The 20,609-nt window shown below is 41.8% G+C and overlaps 1 protein-coding gene across 2 annotated transcripts in view; it reads right to left on the bottom strand.

The window, feature by feature from the left end:
- Window positions 1–3,603: 3,603 nt before the first annotated feature.
- LOC124149514 overlaps window positions 3,604–20,609 on the bottom strand; it is a 29,733-nt gene continuing 12,727 nt past the window's right edge. For both annotated transcript variants that reach the window (XM_046521142.2, XM_048382144.1), the window contains exons 2-5: window positions 12,179–12,743; window positions 11,572–11,649; window positions 7,521–7,547; window positions 3,604–7,324 (exon numbers count right to left, since the gene is read on the bottom strand). In XM_046521142.2, coding sequence (XP_046377098.2) covers window positions 4,287–7,324; window positions 7,521–7,547; window positions 11,572–11,649; window positions 12,179–12,701 — 3,666 coding nt within the window. In that variant the 5' untranslated portion in view covers window positions 12,702–12,743 and the 3' untranslated portion in view covers window positions 3,604–4,286. The remainder of the gene's footprint in view (window positions 7,325–7,520; window positions 7,548–11,571; window positions 11,650–12,178; window positions 12,744–20,609) is intronic.

Below are 20,609 nucleotides of genomic sequence, written 5' to 3' on the forward strand. Positions count from 1 at the left end.
TCATAAATAATATTGAAAGACAGACATTATCAAAAGTTCATATGATACGAAATAATCAAATGTATTTTATATAACTGTGTCTTCTGAGAATTGGTCTTCAGCAACCCATGCTTGCGGTAAGATGCGACTAACGGGATCGGGTGTTCAAGCTCGCTGACTTGGTTGATGTATGTCATCGTATCTCAATTTCGTAGATTGATGTTCATGATGTCAATCACTGGATTGTCTGTTCCAGACTCGATTTTTTTCAGACCGCCTTCATACAGTTGGAATATTGCTGAGTGCGGCGATAAACAACAAACAAAACTTAACAAACGACCCGTGAAGATCCGGGTTAGAATAATCTTCAGCAACCCATGCTTGGTTGATTGTCTAATGTTATTGTTATTGTCTGGTCCAGACTCGATTATTTACAGACCGCCGTCATATAGCTGGAATATTGCTGAGTGTGGCGTTAAACAACAAACATTTTTTTAAACAAACTTGTCTGCAATTACCATAAGGTCCGTTTTGTTGGATTAAAAAAATGGCCTATTAAATATTTCTTACCTTGTAACTTGTGCTTCTTTTCAAAGTAAGTCAATATGATCATCAATTATAGTATATAGCATCAGCGATAATTATCTTATATATGACAATAACACGATAGATGGAGTTCCTGGTTGAAACTTAAATTGTAGTTTTTATATTTTTAAGAAGTGAAGACGAAATATTGTCATTTTCCAGTATTACTGTAAATTTCTCAAGCTCATAAATGTAAGATACTTAAACGATCCAATGTGTTCAAATAAAACAATTTAGTGTTCAAGTGCTGTCAAAGTAACAGGGTGGGGTGGGTGGGATCACATTTACTAAATTTACGCATTTACAGGGTGGGGTGGGCGGGTTATCACATTTACTAAATTTACACATTTACTTAATTTTGACACATGAATATGCATTTTACCACCAAAAAACATGTCTGCCACCAAACCAAATCACCACAACCAGCATTTTCTAATGCATAAATGACATCTTGAGAAGAAAAGTGTGGTCGTGCTTTGTTCTACTGTGGGGAGTGGTTACTCCTTAAATAAGCCTCCTTTAGAGGGTTTGCCGCTATTCCATATAGTCAGTGATGAAAACTACCCGTTACTAAACCATTATGACGTCACGCTATTGTTGTTGCTGTTGATTCTGAGCCAGGTATTCACTGTCCATTCTAAAGTGTATTCAAGCACATAACGTACAACTTTTGTTAAATAACAAAATCTATATACCCTGTCATAACAATGAGTTACCAGTCAGTAGTCAATATTGTTCAACAGGTTCTTACCCGTGAAGATCCCAGTAAGAAAAGGTCTTAAGCAATCCATGCTTGCCATAAAAAGCGACTATACCTGTCATAGGAGGCGACCCAATACCGATATTGGTATATGGCCTCTGGGCCAACTAAACAGAGTCTGGATCCGTAACTTGCTTGATTGCATTTCCATTCAAGTAGCATTCACCACTGTCTTGCCCTTTGGCCCGGTTATTTTCTGGCGTTGACGTTATATGTTTTGTGACAAGATATGGTTGATCATTGGCTTCAGTTACTGTCGGATCCAGATCGCCTTATTTAAGGCCATCGTGATACATCTGGAAAATTGCAGACTGTGGCGCTAAACAACACCCAATGAATGTTCAATTGTACCCTAGGTCATGAGGTCAAACTACTGAATAAATCCAAGGATGACCATCATCATACCCTAAAGATAATACGGCTCACTGAAGGGGGCACTGATACATCCACAGTATCTAACATAATGGTCCTACTATTTAACGTCCGGAAACGTCCGGGAGGTTTCATCAGACGTCCGGAAACGTCCGGAAACGTCCGGGAGGTTTCATCAGAGGTCCGGGAATTCAAAAATACAGTGCAGTCAATAAAACAGTCTTTCTCAGTTTGGTAAGATCGTGAGAATATCAACTGGCGTACAAATAAATAGAATAAAAAAAATGAAAAAAAATGAGTACAAGTAACAGGGTAAAAAATATTTAATAGGCGGTAAAGGTTTTGTTCTTTATCAAACAAGGCGGACGTAAAAGTAAAAACAGACAATGTAAAAAAATGTTTGTTTGTTGTTTAACGCCACACTCAGCAATATTCCAGCTATATGACGGCGGTCTGTAAATAATCGAGTCTGGACCAGACAATCCAGTGATTGACATCATGAGCATCGATCCACGCAATTGGGATACGATGACATGCATCAAAACCAAGTCAGCGAGCCTGACCACCCGATCCTGTTAGTCGACTCTTACCACAAGCATAGTCGCCTCCTACGGCAAGCATGGGTTGTTGAAGACCAATTCTAACCCGCGTACTTATTTACAATACATAAGATGTTTAATAAATAAAAACCAATGTTCATCATATCTATCTATCCTACTTTCCTACAGTACATGAATTATTTTGTTGAAAATACTACTTTCTTAGAAAGTGAACGTCTTTGCTGTTTTAATCCTCTTTCTTTGTTCTGGTTTTCGGGCTGTCTGTGGTGTCTTGGGAATGTTGAGGCGACCATCCGACGAAACAGTAATGCTTTTTTGACATCTGGGGCCACGCAGGAACTTCCGAAAATGTCTGTCTTTCTCCTGTTGGCTTTTTGATGTCCAGCAGGCATTAGACAATTTAAAGCCTGCCATCCACGGTGTCAGTTGATAGTTGCCTTGGCCGTAGAGGGCACGGCGCATGTCAGCATACTGGATTTTTACAATTGTGTGAAGTTTGTTAGTTAAATCCGGGATTTTCAATGATTTCCAATTGGTACTTAATTTGATGATGTTGTTCATGCTCTCACAGGCATTATTAGTCCAATGTAACGGAACTGCTTTTGGTCTTTCTTTTGAAGGCAGGAAAATGTCAGTTTTTATAGTTTTAGTGACTTTAGAAAGGTAGGAATAGGAATCGGGAACAGTTGTTGAAACAATGTCTTCTAGTTCCATTTGATTTAGTTCGAACTGATAGGAGTCATGGCTATTCACCAGTCCGGAGATTCCAAATTTTTTCTGATGAATGAGTCGTATCTGCTGATCTGATGCGCCAGCCTGATGTCGAAGGTGTCTTTTTATATGTGCCGTTCACATAAAATGTGTGTGGAAGCGGGGAAACAGTTTCGGACGGTATTCGTGATTCAAGGGAGGAGGGGATGGGCGCCCTCATTAACGACACTTTATTAAAATTAATACAAGAACACAATTTTAAACTTTATTATTTAGTATCATTCTCCCGGACGCTCTCACCAGATGCTCCCCGACGTTGCCCGGACGCTATAGTACCGGACGTTTTACACTCAGTGAGCCATCTGGGGCCACGCATGAACTTTTGAAAACGTCTGTCTTTCCGTATTAGTTATGGAATAGTATACAGAATATGACACTATAAAAGAACATTATTTTTTGTTCCATAAGCAAATTTAGATTGTATCCTTCAAAGCCCACGTTACGAATACCTCGTCAGTTCGAATAAAATCAAATCGTATTTGCTTTGCAGATTCACCATTTAAAAAGAATAGGGGTGTATGTAATGTTTTTTCCAGCTATATGTTATTTTGTATAATTAATACAAGAACACAATTATAGAGAATACACTTTATTATTTAGTAGCATTCTCCCGGACGCTCCCTGGCATTGCCCGGACGCTTCCGGACGCTCCCGGACGTTTCCGGACGCCCCCGGGCGTTATTTAGTATGACCGAACATAATGGTCCAAATTGTTCAAACGTGTCTTATTGCTTAACAATTCACATTAAATTGAATTGAATGTCGCGAAAGTGGTCAGGTGCATCACACTCATAGTTACCACCATTTATCTGTAGAGGTATTTCGCAAACGGATATAACTCGATTAAATAACATCTGTAATAGATCTATGCATAACTCATATAGAACGCAAAGTGAATGCCTTCGGCGATCTTGTTTCGTTAAAAACGGATTAAACTCGAAAAAATCTGGTTATTGTTTGTGAATGAAAAAAATATTTCCGCAATGGTCTTTCATGTGTGACGTACGGATTGAGTATCTCACAACCTGTCTCTCCCCCACCTCCGTGGGTAATACAACATAAAACGATCTTAGAGTACATACATAGTTAATTTTGAGAATTTTATGGTTAATTGTTCAACTAATTTACAAAGACACTGACATTTTCCTCAAAATCCATGCATTTCTCTACATGTCATCTCATCTCCTTCACATACAAATATTCCCCTGAATCTCATTAGCTGCTTCAATCAGTTTCAAATTTCCGAAATATTGCAGACTCTATTCTGTTGAGGGCAACCGCCTTAATACATCACGATTAGATGGAGCTGCTACATCTAATGCTGACTTCCCAGAGTCGTCAAGCCTTTTCTGGTCTACACCTTTCTCCAACAGATACTCCACAACCTCCCTGTCACCGAACTCCGCAGCGGGGAACAGTGGGGTACGTCCAGTCTTGTCAGCAGCTAGGAAGGGTGCATGTTTTTCTTCAATGAGATAATACAACTTTTCAGCGGCTTCAAGACTGGATCCTGCTGCTGCGTGTACAACTGTTTGTCCCACGTTATCCGTCTTTCTTACATCCCCTCCTTTTTCACACAGGAACTCTACCATTTCCAGGTCCCCGTGTGCCGCAGCTGCGTGAAGGAGACATCTTCCCCTTGATGTCGTATGTATACGCTCTGTTCCTCTGCATAGCACCTTCAGTACTTCCAGATTGTTGACATTGCAAGCATTAAACAAACATGTCTCACCATTGCTATTGGTTCTGTCAATGGACAGTTTACTGGCCAGAAGGATCTTCAGGTTTTCAATTACTAACTTAGGATTACCAGTTTTGACCACTGCGTGTAGATCTTTGTAATGAGAGTTGAAGCAGCCAAGAATATGGGTTCTGGTTGGTTCATGAAAACACAGCTCATATAATGGTATCCCGTTACTGAGTGTTTGACCTGACTGGCATATGACTTGCATACACTCACGACTGTTGGAGAGGGCTGCACAATGCAGGGGTGTAACCTCAGCCTCATTCAAACATGTAACATCTGCACCATTATCTAATAGTTCCAACACACAATCAACATTTCCCCTTAAGGCTGCAAAATGGAGGGGAGTGTTATTTTGTCCATCAGTCACATTCACTCCAAGGCCTTCTTTTGCCGTATCTGACTGCAACAATCCCTTGATCTTTGAGAGACTGTCCATTGGCGATCTTGCCGCACAGTGCAAAAGTGTATCTTTCTGTTTGCCAACAGCCCTATTAAACCTGACATTAACACTTCCCTTTAGAAGTTCCTCGAGACACTGGACTGAGCCATAAAGAGTAGCATATCTTAAAAGTACCTGTTCTTTATCCTGGCAGATCGAGGTGACTTCCAGTAAGCGTTTCAGTATGTCAGCATTGGCATGACCTGCTGCTACACTCAGGAGAATGTCTTTATCATATGAACATTCTGTATCCAAAAGGATATTCATAAAATGCAGGACATCAATATCCTTGGCTATGCATTCAGTTTGTAGAATGAAGCCAGATGTTTGGTACAGAAGTTGGGTCAAACATTTAGCGAAAGCCTTATTGTTTTTCTCTTCAGATATCATTTTATCCACAAGTAGCTTTGTTACTCTGATGTTTCCGAACTGAATCGCAAGTGACAGTAGCTGTGTCCAGTCATGTATGTCTCTCCACTGTGTCTTCTCAAACACTGTGTCCACCATGTGTGGATCAGCCTGCGGAACACAACATAGGGCCTTGATGCTGTCAAGAGACGTCTGTGTTCCCTTGCTCAATAGTTTCAAGACTGATTCGTGGTTATTGTGGTATATGTAACAGGTCAGAGCTTCATTTAACAAGGAACTTGGTAGATCAGCCAGATCTTGTTTGAACAGAACTGAATTGGCAAACTGAAGCAACTCTTTCATGATGACAAATGAGAGAAGATGCCCATAGGTAAATAGTTTATCCTCCCGAAAGATGTCTGAAGTTTCACAGATCGTGTCGATCGAATCAGCAGTCACTTCCTCAAAGATCTCTTGGTTGAAGATATTACAATAGCAACTACAACCACCAATGTCTTTTTTAGCAAGCCTCAATGCAATGTTATCATTATTATCCACTATGGAATTAATGAATGTGATGTCGCTAAAACATGGGTGCTCAAGTATTTTAAGTACACCGTCATCCAGAAGAATGTTAATAATCCTTTCAATGAACTCCTCATGTAAGTCACATTCAATGTTGACAAGAGATTCATCTTCATTAGGCGATATGTCTGACCTTGCAACTCTGACAAACTTAACAAGTACATCAACAGAACACTCGTCAAGGAACATTTTCAGATGTGTTTTTGCAGCATCGAGGAACACAAAATCAGAAATTGCTATATGTTCAAATTCAAAGATGTTTTTCCTCTTCTTGAGGTAGGTGCCAGAGAGTTCATTTGCCTTATCCTTGATGCTTCTACAGTTCGGCACACGATCCAATGATACGCATGTGTCACTAAGATCATCAATTAGATTCTTCAATTCCCTAGGTGGGTTGTCGAGCATCTTGGCATCAAGACTTCCTTTCATCAATATAAGCAGGAGAACTAAGTATCCAAGTTGATCATTGTCTTTCAGCATTGAGACATCAGTTGTAAGGAAATCATATGCATAGCCATATGATGTTCCCTTCTTGACTTTCACTCTCTTAGAAAATAGCTCACAGCATCTGGGAAAACCCACACATGTTTTTGTGTCCACTATCTCCTGTATCTCTTCCTTTTTCAAATTTAGTCGCCCACATTGTTTCGAAAATAACTTCGTTTTCTCCTTGGGACGTAGAGCATATTTTCCGTCTAGATCTAACATGGTCATGCGTTTCATTAGCTTGTACTTCGATACACGACATTTACACTTTGAGAAGATGTCAGTTTGTGAAGTCACTATCAAACATATTTGCCCTGACTCAACCGTTGGCCACATAAGGTCAAACAGCTTCTCCCACTCATCAAGTGCTGCTTTGGACAAGTGACTGGTGCCAAACATGTCGTCAATCATCACAATGAATTTCCTCTGGCCCTTTTCAGAGTGGCTTTTGGTTTTCGGAATTAAGTGCCAGTCGAGTGCTGAAGTCAGAACTAGTGGTGTCCTTTTCGATTCTTTAGATAGCTTTGCAAGAAGGTGGACACCAAGTCTAGTTTTACCAGTGCCATGTCTTCCCTTGATAAAGAGAGAACCATTAAAATAGAGTCTCTTCATCATCCTTAAGGCAGATCTTTCTACAAATGTTGATACATGTGATGACATGTCATAGCTCTTTATGAATGCTTTTGTAGATTCTGAAAGTAAGAAGAGTATCATATTATGATACAGCCACACATGCTGCAACAAAATGTAGGTTTATGTACAGAACCAGCATTGATGAAGACTAATAATATCCCATCCCAATAAGTAAGTATGCTTTAGTGTTCAAACCAGATCATAACAGATTGCTGGTGTTGTATCCATGAGTGTATAGAGACATATATTACTCACCTATGATGTTAATCAATGGAGATTCACCTGATGAAAAAAAAAATGATCAATTATATTTGTGTATGGTCAATTGTAAAATTAATCTTTTTGGTCCATCAATATTGCATATATCAGTACTCGTATAGTATGATCAAATTAATATTTACCAATTTAGTAGATTATAGAAACAAATAGGTGTCTCCCCAAGGTTTGTCAGAAATATTGTTTGGTTAATATCCAGCAATATTTGTAGAAATGTCTGTCTGGAAACCAAACTTTATTATCTCCATGTTCAATTTAGCAATGTTTCCTTCTTGACCTGTTTCAGGATTAACTAGAGACGAAACCTTGTAAGAATTCAGGAATAGTGGATTAATCATATCATTCAGAAACAAAGAAACATAAACCATGGAATCCACAACCTTGGACTGGCTTTAAAACACCCAACCATACCACATGTAGCTTGACATCTTCATTGTCCTTTGATAAAATGAGCAAAATCATGCTATATTTATGATAATATCACCGTAAAACTGGTCATTTTAGTGTTTTTTGGAGCAAGTATTACGTACCAGCAATATTTGGTTTTTCCTTAATCTGTTAAAAAAGGAAGCATAGTGTATCGGGTGTACTCTCTACCCTACTACTTTTACAGTCTTGGTAATGTAAGCCTAGCCTACTCTTTACCCTACTACTTTTTACCATCTTGGTAATACAAATCTAGTCTTCTCTCTACCCTACTACATTTTACCGTCTTGGTAACGCAAGCCTAGCCTACTCTCTACCCTATTACTTTTTACTGTCTCGGTAACATAAGCCTAGCCTACTCTCTATAGGTACCCTACTACTTTTTACCATCTTGGTAATGCAAGCCTAGACTACTCTCTACCCTATTACTTTTTACCATCTTGGTAACGCAAGCCTAGCCTACTCTCTACCCTACTACTTTTTACCGTCTTGGTAACGCAAGCCAAGCCTACTCTCTATCTTACTACTTTTTACCATCTTGGTAACGCAAGTCTAGCCCACTCTCTACCCTACTATTTTTTACCATCTCGGTAACGCAAGTCTAGCCCACTCTCTACCCTACTACTTTTTACCATCTCGGTAACGCAAGCCTAGCCTACTCTATACCCTACTACTTTTTACCATCTTGGTAATGCAAGCCTAGACTACTCTCTACCCTACTACATTTTACCATCTTGGTAACGCAAGTCTAGCCCACTCTCTACCCTACTACTTTTTACCATCTCGGTAACGCAAGTCTAGCCCATTCTCTACCCTACTACTTTTTACCATCTTGGTAATGCAAGCCTAGCCTACTCTCTATCCTACTACTTTTTACTGTCTCGGTAACATAAGCCTAGCCTACCCTCTACCGGTACCCTACTACTTTTTACCATCTTGGTAATGCAAGCCTAGACTACTCTCTACCCTACTACTTTTTACCATCTTGGTAACGCAAGCCTAGCCTACTCTCTACCCTACTACTTTTTACCGTCTTGGTAATGCAAGCCTAGCCTACTCTCTATCCTACTACTTTTTACCATCTTGGTAACGCAAGTCTAGCCTACTCTCTACCCTACTACTTTTTACCATCTCGGTAACGCAAGTCTAGCCCACTCTCAACCCTACTACTTTTTACCATCTTGGTAATGCAAGTCTAGCCTACTCTTTACCCTACTACTTTTTACCATCTTGGTAACGCAAGCCTAGCCTACTCTCTACCCTACTACTTTTTACCGTCTCGGTAACATAAGCCCAGCCTACTCTCTACCCTACTACTTTTTACCATCTCGGTAACGCAGGTCTAGCCTACTCTCTACCCTACTACTTTTTACCATCTTAGTAATGCAAGCCTAGACTACTCTCTACCCTACTACTTTTTACCAACTTGGAAATGCAAGCCTAGTCTACTCTCTACCCTACTACTTTTTACCATCTTGGTAATGCAAGCCTAGACTACTCTCTACCCTACTACTTTTTACCATCTTGGTAATGCAAGCCTAGCCTACTCTATACCCTACTACTTTTTACCATCTTGGTAATGCAAGCCTAGCCTACTCTCTATCCTACTACTTTTTACCATCTTGGTAACGCAAGTCTAGCCCACTCTCTACCCTACTACTTTTTACCATCTCGGTACTGCAAGTCTAGACCACTCCCTACCCTACTACTTTTTACCATCTTGGTAATGCAAGCCTAGCCTACTCTCTACCCTACTACTTTTTACCATCTTGGTAATGCAAGTCTAGCCTTCTCTCTACCCTACTACTTTTTACCATCTTGGTAACGCAAGCCCAGCTTACTCTCTACCCTACTACTTTTTACCGTCTCGGTAACGTAAGCCCAGCCTACTCTCTACCCTACTACATTTTACCATCCTGGTAACGCAAGCCTAGCCTACTCTCTACCCTACCACTTTTTACCATCTTGGTAACGCAAGCCTAGCCTACTCTCTACCCTACTACTTTTTACCATCTCGGTAACGTAAGCCGAGCCTACACTCTACCCTACTACATTTTACCGTCTTGGTAACGCAAGCCTAGCCTACTCTCTACCCTATTACTTTTTACCATCTTGGTAACGCAAGCCTAGCCTACTCTCTACCCTACTTCTTTTTACCGTCTCGGTAACGTAAGCCCAGCCTACTCTCTACCCTACTACATTTTACCGTCCTGGTAACGCAAGCCTAGCCTACTCTCTACCCTATTACTTTTTACCATCTTGGTAACGCAAGCCTAGCCTACTCTCTACCCTACTTCTTTTTACCGTCTCGGTAACGTAAGCCGAGCCTTCTCTCTACCCTACTACATTTTACCATCTTGGTAACATAAGCCTAGCCTACTCTCTACCCTATTACTTTTTACCGTCTCGGTAACGCAAGCCTAGCCTACTCTCTACCCTACTTCTTTTTACCGTCTCGGTAACGTAAGCCGAGCCTTCTCTCTACCCTACTACATTTTACCATCTTGGTAACATAAGCCTAGCCTACTCTCTACCCTATTACTTTTTACCGTCTCGGTAACATAAGCCTAGCCTACTCTCTACCGGTACCCTACTACTTTTTACCATCTTGGTAATGCAAGCCTAGCCTACTTTCTATCCTACTACTTTTACCATCTTGGTAATGGAAGCCTAGCCTATTCTCTATCCTACTACTTTTTACAATCTTGGTAACGCAAGTCTAGCCAACTCTCTACCCTACTACTATTTACCATCTTGGTAATGCAAGCCTAGCCTACTTTCTATCGTACTACCTTTTACCATCTTTGTAATGCAAGCCTAGCCTACTCTCTACCCTACTACTTTTTACCATCTTGGTAATACAAGCCTAGCCTACTCTCTATCCTACTACTTTTTACCATCTTGGTAATGCAAGGCTAGCCTACTCTCTACCGTACTACTTTTTACCATCTTGGACATGCAAGCCTAGCCTACTCTCTACCCTACTACTTTTTACCATCTTGGTAATGAAAGCCTAGCCTACTCTCTCACCAGACGCTTTCTTACTACCTTGGTAACTTACTTACTACCTAGCCTACCTACACACCTGACGTTTACCGACTACATTAGCAACTCTGGACTTCCCTACTTGTACACCTGACGTTTACTACTTTGGTAACTACCTCACATTTACCTGGCATCAACTTGAACCTAGCTTCCTCTCTCAACTGATGACCACTTCCATGGTGTAGTGATAGAGCATCTGCCCGGAGAGCGGCAGGTCAGGGGTTTGATCCCCAGCCGTCTCATACCAAAAGACATTAAAAGATGGTTCATGTTGTTACCCTGCTTGGTGTTCGGCATTAGGGGTTAAAACAAGGACTGGTCGCCTCAGAGTTAGTTTACTCTGTCTGGGGTATTCATGTTAAACTGAGGAATGGTATCTCAGTGGACTAGCACTATGAAACTTGTAAAGCAGCCACACACACACATGAATGCACGTCACTGCATCACTGCAATAATCTTGAACGCGATATTTCACCTCACCTTTCATCTCTCCTCTGACCTTTACTTAACACCTTTGTAACTTGGGCCTCGCCTCCTCTCACACCCCACGTTTACTTACCTATTTGGTAACTTGGGCCTTGAACATCTTTAGCTTCGTAAACATTAGCTTTATCAAAGAAGTGTTGCAAAATCGTCACTGCAATAGAATATAAGTTAATGTATTAATTAGATCATATCATTAACTACCTTAGTGTCTTCCACTAACATCAGTGTTCGAAATACCTGCCTGCCCGACCGTCCGAGACGGGTTGATTTCAACTTGGGCTGCTAGATTTTCAAATCCCCCTGCCCGACGGTCAGGTTATATTTCATATGTGAAAATATTCTAAATATTTCCCAATGATAAGCATTAATTCACATGTAAAGATGAATGATAAAATGTAACCAAAAAGAAACCCCGTTAGCTTATCCTGAGAAACATATGATTATAGTGGGCAGGCAGGTTTTGGTCAGGGCTGGCAAGTATTTCAGCTAGCCAGTCCTGTGGTCTGGCTGAAATTTTGGGGAGTTTCATACCCTGCTAACATATTGCATAGTTAGGTTTAATCTGAATTACTCTAATCAAATCATATAACAGATTCACCTTATCAATCCTCAAATAGTTTGGGAACATCATATTATCTATACGCATATGTCTTTGTCTTTCCAAGCCAAGTTGAACTTACCTTGGCCCTGGGGCATCATAGGATTCGGCGGTTGGAGAGAACTTGTTTCTGACTGAAGTTGGTATTTCTGGTATGGAGAACACTCTTGGCCTGTTGAGAACCCATCGGGATACTGATCCCCTTGATAAGTCATTGGAAAAGTTCCGGTCATCTGTGGATGAAGATATGGATGAAACTGCTGAGGCACTGGTGCCTGTGTCCATTCAGTTGACATGTGCTGCTCCCGGTCAACTGGGCCGTCTTGAAAAATATCATTCTTAGCCAGTGTACATGTCCCGTCCAACTGTGTTGGCTCACCTGACACTGAAACTGTGTCAGACGTCACCTTATGCAGGATTTTTTGATGGCCTTGGTAAGGAGGTTGAGCCATAGGTCCCAGTTTGAAGTCAGTAGAACTGTGAAGCTCTGGTCCATCCGCCAATTGGGGGATGCCGGCAGTAGCACTGGGGGTACCGATTTCCCTATCCCCTGTATCCTGCATGTCGGAGGCTGGGCATAGCTTCGGTTTCTTATCACCCGACATGTCACATCAAAACTACACGTCTGCTGACCTTAAATCGTCAATCTGTGAATTTAAACATAAAGTGGGAGTATGTATATTGTGAAAAGGCGGATGTGTTTTCAGCATTTCCGTGACCAGTCACTGGTGGTATTGGTGGTGAAATGTGAAAGTACAGGTATCAGGAAGAAACTAAATGTGAAAGCACTGATGTGATGGAGGATGTAGATGTGGAAGCACTGATGTAAGGGAGGAAGTAGATGTGAAAGCACTGATGTGATGGAGGATGTAGATGTGAACATACTGATGTGAGGGAGGAAGTAGATGTGAAAGCACTGATGTGGAGGAGGAAGTTGATGTGAAAGCACTGATGTTGAGGAGGAAGTAGATGTGTAGGCACTGATGTGATGGAGGATGTAGATGTGAACATACTGATGTGATGGAGGAAGTAGATGTAAAAGCACTGATGTGATGGAGGAAGTTGATGTAAAAGCACTGATGTTGAGGAGGAAGTAGATGTGAAAGCACTGTGGGGGGGAAGTAGATGTGAACATACTGATGTGAGGAAGTAGATGTGAAAGCACTGATGTGGAGGAGGAAGTTGATGTAAAAGCACTGATGTTGAGGAGGAAGTAGATGTGAAAGCACTGATGTGATGGAGGATGTAGATGTGAAAGCACTGTGGGGGAGGAAGTAGATGTGAACATACTGATGCTGAGGAGGAAGTAGATGTGAACATACTGATGTGAGGGAGGAAGTAGATGTGAACATACATGTGTGAGGGAGGATGTAGATGTGAAAACACTGATGTTGAGGAGGAAGTAGATGTGAACATACTGATGTGAGGGAGGAAGTAGATGTGAACATACATATGTGAGGGAGGATGTAGATGTGAAAACACTGTGGTGGAGGAAGTAGATGTGAACATACTGATGTGAGGATGTAGATGTGAAAGCACTGATGTGATGGAGGAAGTAGATGTGAAAGCACTGATGTAAGGGAGGAAGTAGATGTGAAAGCACTGATGTGATGGAAGTAGATGTGAAAGCACTGATGTAAGGGAGGAAGTAGATGTGAAAGCACTGATGTGGAGGAGGATGTAGATGTGAAAGCACTGATGTGAGGGAGGATGTAGATGTGAAAGCACTGATGTGAGGGAGGATGTAGATGTGAAAGCACTGATGTGAGGGAGGATGTAGATGTGAAAGCACTGATGTAAGGGAGGATGTAGATGTGAAAGCACTGATGTGATGGAGGATGTAGATGTGAAAGCACTGATGTGATGGAGAATGTAGATGTAAAAACACTGTGGGGGAGGAAGTAGATGTGAACATACTGATGTGAGGATGTAGATGTGAAAACACTGATGTTGAGGAGGAAGTAGATGTGAACATACTGATGTTAGGGAGGAAGTAGATGTGAAAGCACTTGTCTAAGGGAGAATGTAGATATGAAAGCACTGATGTGAGGAAGGAGATGTGAAAGCACTGATGTTAGGGAGGAAGTAGATGTGAAAGCACTGATGTGATGGAGGATGTAGATGTGAAAGCACTGATGTGATGGAGGATGTAGATGTGAAAGCACTGATGTTGAGGAGGATGTAGATATGAAAGCACTGATGTGAGGGAGGAAGTAGATGTGAAAGCACTGATGTGATGGAGGATGTAGATGTGAAAGCACTGATGTTGAGGAGGATGTAGATATGAAAGCACTGATGTTAGGGAGGAAGTAGATGTGAAAGCACTGATGTGATGGAGGATGTAGATGTGAAAGCACTGATGTTGAGGAGGATGTAGATATGAAAGCACTGATGTGAGGAAGTAGATGTGAACATACTGATGTGAGGGAGGAAGTAGATGTGAAAGCACTGATGTAAGGGGGGATGTAGATGTGAAAGCACTGATGTAAGGGAGGATGTAGATATGAAAGCACTGATGTAAGGGGGGATGTAGATATGAAAGCACTGATGTAAGGGGGATGTAGATATGAAAGCACTTGTCTAAGGGAGGATGTAGATATGAAAGCACTGATGTAAGGGAGGATGTAGATGTGAAAGCACTGATGTAAGGGAGGATGTAGATGTGAAAGCACTGATGTAAGGGGGATGTAGATATGAAAGCACTGATGTAAGGGAGGATGTAGATGTGAAAGCACTGATGTAAGGGAGGATGTAGATATGAAAGCACTGATGTAAGGGAGGATGTAGATGTGAAAGCACTGATGTAAGGGAGAATGTAGATATGAAAGCACTGATGTAAGGGGGGATGTAGATATGAAAGCAGTTGTCTAAGGGAGGATGTAGATATGAAAGCACTGATGTAAGGGGGGATGTAGATATGAAAGCACTGATGTAAGGGAGGATGTAGATATGAAAGCACTTGTCTAAGGGAGGATGTAGATGTGAAAGCACTGATGTGGTGGAGGATGTAGATGTGAAAGCACTGATGTAAGGAGGATGTAGATGTGAAAGCACTGATGTAAGGGGGGATGTAGATGTGAACATACTGATGGTAGGGAGGATGTAGATATGAAAGCACTTGTCTAAGGGAGGATGTAGATATGAAAGCACTGATGTAAGGGGGGATGTAGATGTGAAAGCACTGATGTAAGGGAGGATGTAGATGTGAAGGCACTGATGTAAGGGGGATGTAGATGTGAAAGCACTGATGTAAGGGGGGATGTAGATGTGAAAGCACTGATGTAAGGGAGGATGTAGATATGAAAGCACTGATGTAAGGGGGATGTAGATGTGAAAGCACTGATGTAAGGGGGGATGTAGATGTGAAAGCACTGATGTAAGGGGGATGTAGATGTGAAAGCACTGATGTAAGGGAGGATGTAGATATGAAAACACTGATGTAAGGGAGGATGTAGATGTGAAGGCACTGATGTGGTGGAGGAAGTTGATGTGAAAGCACTGATGTTGAGGAGGAAGTAGATGTGAAAGCACTGATGTTGAGGAGGATGTAGATATGAAAGCACTGATGTGAGGAAGTAGATGTGAACATACTGATGTGAGGGAGGAAGTAGATGTGAAAGCACTGATGTGATGGAGGATGTAGATGTGAACATACTGATGGTAAGGAGGAAGTAGATGTGAAAGCACTGATGTGATGGAGGATGTAGATGTGAACATACTGATGGTAGGGAGGAAGTAGATGTGAAAGCACTTGTCTAAGGGAGAATGTAGATATGAAAGCACTGATGTAAGGGAGGATGTAGATGTGAAAGCACTGATGTAAGGGAGGATGTAGATATGAAAGCACTGATGTAAGGGAGAATGTAGATATGAAAGCACTGATGTAAGGGGGATGTAGATATGAAAGCACTGATGTGAGGAAGTAGATGTGAACATACTGATGTGAGGGAGGAAGTAGATGTGAAAGCACTTGTCTAAGGGAGAATGTAGATATGAAAGCACTGATGTGAGGAAGTAGATGTGAACATACTGATGTGAGGGAGGAAGTAGATGTGAAAGCACTGATGTGATGGAGGATGTAGATGTGAACATACTGATGGTAGGGAGGAAGTAAATGTGAAAGCACTGATGTGATGGAGGATGTAGATGTGAAAGCACTGATGTGATGGAGGATGTAGATGTGAACATACTGATGGTAGGGAGGAAGTAGATGTGAAAGCACTTGTCTAAGGGAGAATGTAGGTATGAAAGCACTGATGTAAGGGAGGATGTAGATGTGAAAGCACTGATGTAAGGGAGGATGTAGATATGAAAGCACTGATGTAAGGGAGAATGTAGATATGAAAGCACTGATGTAAGGGGGATGTAGATATGAAAGCACTGATGTGAGGAAGTAGATGTGAACATACTGATGTGAGGGAGGAAGTAGATGTGAAAGCACTTGTCTAAGGGAGAATGTAGATATGAAAGCACTGATGTGAGGAAGTAGATGTGAACATACTGATGTGAGGGAGGAAGTAGATGTGAAAGCACTTGTCTAAGGGAGGATGTAGATATGAAAGCACTTGTCTAAGGGGGGATGTAGATATGAAAGCACTGATGTAAGGGAGGATGTAGATATGAAAGCACTTGTCTAAGGGAGGATGTAGATGTGAAAGCACTGATGTGGTGGAGGATGTAGATGTGAAAGCACTGATGTAAGGGAGGATGTAGATATGAAAGCACTTGTCTAAGGGAGGATGTAGATATGAAAGCACTGATGTAAGGGGGGATGTAGATGTGAAAGCACTGATGTAAGGGAGGATGTAGATGTGAAGGCACTGATGTAAGGGGGATGTAGATGTGAAAGCACTGATGTAAGGGGGGATGTAGATGTGAAAGCACTGATGTAAGGGAGGATGTAGATATGAAAGCACTGATGTAAGGGGGATGTAGATGTGAAAGCACTGATGTAAGGGGGGATGTAGATGTGAAAGCACTGATGTAAGGGGGATGTAGATGTGAAAGCACTGATGTAAGGGGGATGTAGATGTGAAAGCACTGATGTAAGGGGGGATGTAGATATGGAAGCACTGATGTAAGGGGGATGTAGATGTGAAAGCACTGATGTAAGGGAGGATGTAGATGTGAAGGCACTGATGTAAGGGGGATGTAGATGTGAAAGCACTGATGTAAGGGGGGATGTAGATGTGAAAGCACTGATGTAAGGGAGGATGTAGATATGAAAGCACTGATGTAAGGGGGATGTAGATGTGAAAGCACTGATGTAAGGGAGGATGTAGATATGAAAGCACTGATGTAAGGGGGATGTAGATGTGAAAGCACTGATGTAAGGGAGGATGTAGATATGAAAACACTGATGTAAGGGAGGATGTAGATGTGAAGGCACTGATGTGGTGGAGGAAGTTGATGTGAAAGCACTGATGTTGAGGAGGAAGTAGATGTGAAAGCACTGATGTTGAGGAGGATGTAGATATGAAAGCACTGATGTGAGGAAGTAGATGTGAACATACTGATGTGAGGGAGGAAGTAGATGTGAAAGCACTGATGTGATGGAGGATGTAGATGTGAACATACTGATGGTAAGGAGGAAGTAGATGTGAAAGCACTGATGTGATGGAGGATGTAGATGTGAACATACTGATGGTAGGGAGGAAGTAGATGTGAAAGCACTTGTCTAAGGGAGAATGTAGATATGAAAGCACTGATGTAAGGGAGGATGTAGATGTGAAAGCACTGATGTAAGGGAGGATGTAGATATGAAAGCACTGATGTAAGGGAGAATGTAGATATGAAAGCACTGATGTAAGGGGGATGTAGATATGAAAGCACTGATGTGAGGAAGTAGATGTGAACATACTGATGTGAGGGAGGAAGTAGATGTGAAAGCACTTGTCTAAGGGAGAATGTAGATATGAAAGCACTGATGTGAGGAAGTAGATGTGAACATACTGATGTGAGGGAGGAAGTAGATGTGAAAGCACTGATGTGATGGAGGATGTAGATGTGAACATACTGATGGTAGGGAGGAAGTAAATGTGAAAGCACTGATGTGATGGAGGATGTAGATGTGAAAGCACTGATGTGATGGAGGATGTAGATGTGAACATACTGATGGTAGGGAGGAAGTAGATGTGAAAGCACTTGTCTAAGGGAGAATGTAGATATGAAAGCACTGATGTAAGGGAGGATGTAGATGTGAAAGCACTGATGTAAGGGAGGATGTAGATATGAAAGCACTGATGTAAGGGAGAATGTAGATATGAAAGCACTGATGTAAGGGGGATGTAGATATGAAAGCACTGATGTGAGGAAGTAGATGTGAACATACTGATGTGAGGGAGGAAGTAGATGTGAAAGCACTTGTCTAAGGGAGAATGTAGATATGAAAGCACTGATGTGAGGAAGTAGATGTGAACATACTGATGTGAGGGAGGAAGTAGATGTGAAAGCACTGATGTGATGGAGGATGTAGATGTGAACATACTGATGGTAGGGAGGAAGTAAATGTGAAAGCACTGATGTGATGGAGGATGTAGATGTGAAAGCACTGATGTGATGGAGGATGTAGATGTGAACATACTGATGGTAGGGAGGAAGTAGATGTGAAAGCACTTGTCTAAGGGAGAATGTAGATATGAAAGCACTGATGTAAGGGAGGATGTAGATGTGAAAGCACTGATGTAAGGGAGGATGTAGATATGAAAGCACTGATGTAAGGGAGAATGTAGATATGAAAGCACTGATGTAAGGGGGATGTAGATATGAAAGCACTTGTCTAAGGGTGAGGTGAGGTGAAATTGGGTTTAACGTCGCGTCTAAGATTATTGCACTTATATAGCGACGTGCATGCACGTGTATGTGTGTGTGTGGCTGCTTGTACTAGTCCGGACTGATGCCTATTTATAGTGCTAGCTCACTGAGATACCATGCCGCAGTTTAACATGAATACCCCACTCAGACACAGTATACTGACTCCGAGCCGACCAGTCCTTGTTTTAGCCCCTTAATGCCGAGCGCCAGACAGGGTAACAACAAGTACAATCTTTTAACGTCTTTTTGTATGACGCGGCCCGGGATCGAACCCTGGACCTTCCGCTCTCCGGGCGGACGCTCTACCACAAGACCACGGAGGCGGTCACTTGTCTAAGGGAGGATGTAGATATGAAAGCACTGATGTAAGGGAGGATGTAGATATGAAAGCACTGATGTAAGGGAGAATGTAGATATGAAAGCACTGATGTAAGGGGGGATGTAGATATGAAAGCAGTTGTCTAAGGGAGGATGTAGATATGAAAGCACTGATGTAAGGGGGGATGTAGATGTGAAAGCACTGATGTAAGGGAGGATGTAGATGTGAAGGCACTGATGTAAGGGGGGATGTAGATGTGAAAGCACTGATGTAAGGGAGGATGTAGATATGAAAGCACTGATGTAAGGGAGGATGTAGATATGAAAGCACTGATGTAAGGGGGGATGTAGATGTGAAAGCACTGATGTAAGGGGGATGTAGATATGAAAGCACTGATGTAAGGGAGGATGTAGATATGAAAGCACTGATGTAAGGGGGGATGTAGATGTGAAAGCACTGATGTAAGGGAGGATGTAGATATGAAAGCACTGATGTGGTGGAGGATGTAGATGTGAAAGCACTTGTCTAAGGGAGGATGTAGATGTGAAAGCACTGATGTAAGGGGGGATGTAGATGTGAAAGCACTGATGTAAGGGAGGATGTAGATATGAAAGCACTGATGTAAGGGGGATGTAGATGTGAAAGCACTGATGTAAGGGAGGATGTAGATATGAAAGCACTGATGTGGTGGAGGATGTAGATGTGAAAGCACTGATGTAAGGGAGGATGTAGATGTGAAAGCACTGATGTAAGGGGGATGTAGATGTGAAAGCACTTGTCTAAGGGAGGATGTAGATGTGAAAGCACTGATGTAAGGGGGGATGTAGATGTGAAAGCACTGATGTAAGGGAGGATGTAGATATGAAAGCACTGATGTAAGGGAGGATGTAGATGTGAAAGCACTGATGTAAGGGAGGATGTAGATATGAAAGCACTGATGTAAGGGAGGATGTAGATGTGAAGGCACTGATGTGGTGGAGGAAGTTGATGTGAAAGCACTGATGTTGAGGAGGAAGTAGATGTGAAAGCACTGATGTTGAGGAGGATGTAGATATGAAAGCACTGATGTGAGGAAGTAGATGTGAACATACTGATGTGAGGGAGGAAGTAGATGTGAAAGCACTTGTCTAAGGGAGAATGTAGATATGAAAGCACTGATGTGAGGAAGTAGATGTGAAAGCACTTGTCTAAGGGAGAATGTAGATATGAAAGCACTGATGTGAGGAAGTAGATGTGAAAGCACTGATGTGAGGGAGGAAGTAGATGTGAAAGCACTGATGTGATGGAGGATGTAGATGTGAAAGCACTGATATGATGGAGGATGTAGATGTGAAGATACTGATGTGAGGGAGGATGTAGATGTGAAGATACTGATGTGAGG

Source organism: Haliotis rufescens, unplaced genomic scaffold (genome assembly GCF_023055435.1).
Source record: "Haliotis rufescens isolate VD_foot unplaced genomic scaffold, xgHalRufe1.0.p SCAF_4, whole genome shotgun sequence".
Classification (NCBI taxonomy): domain Eukaryota; kingdom Metazoa; phylum Mollusca; class Gastropoda; order Lepetellida; family Haliotidae; genus Haliotis; species Haliotis rufescens.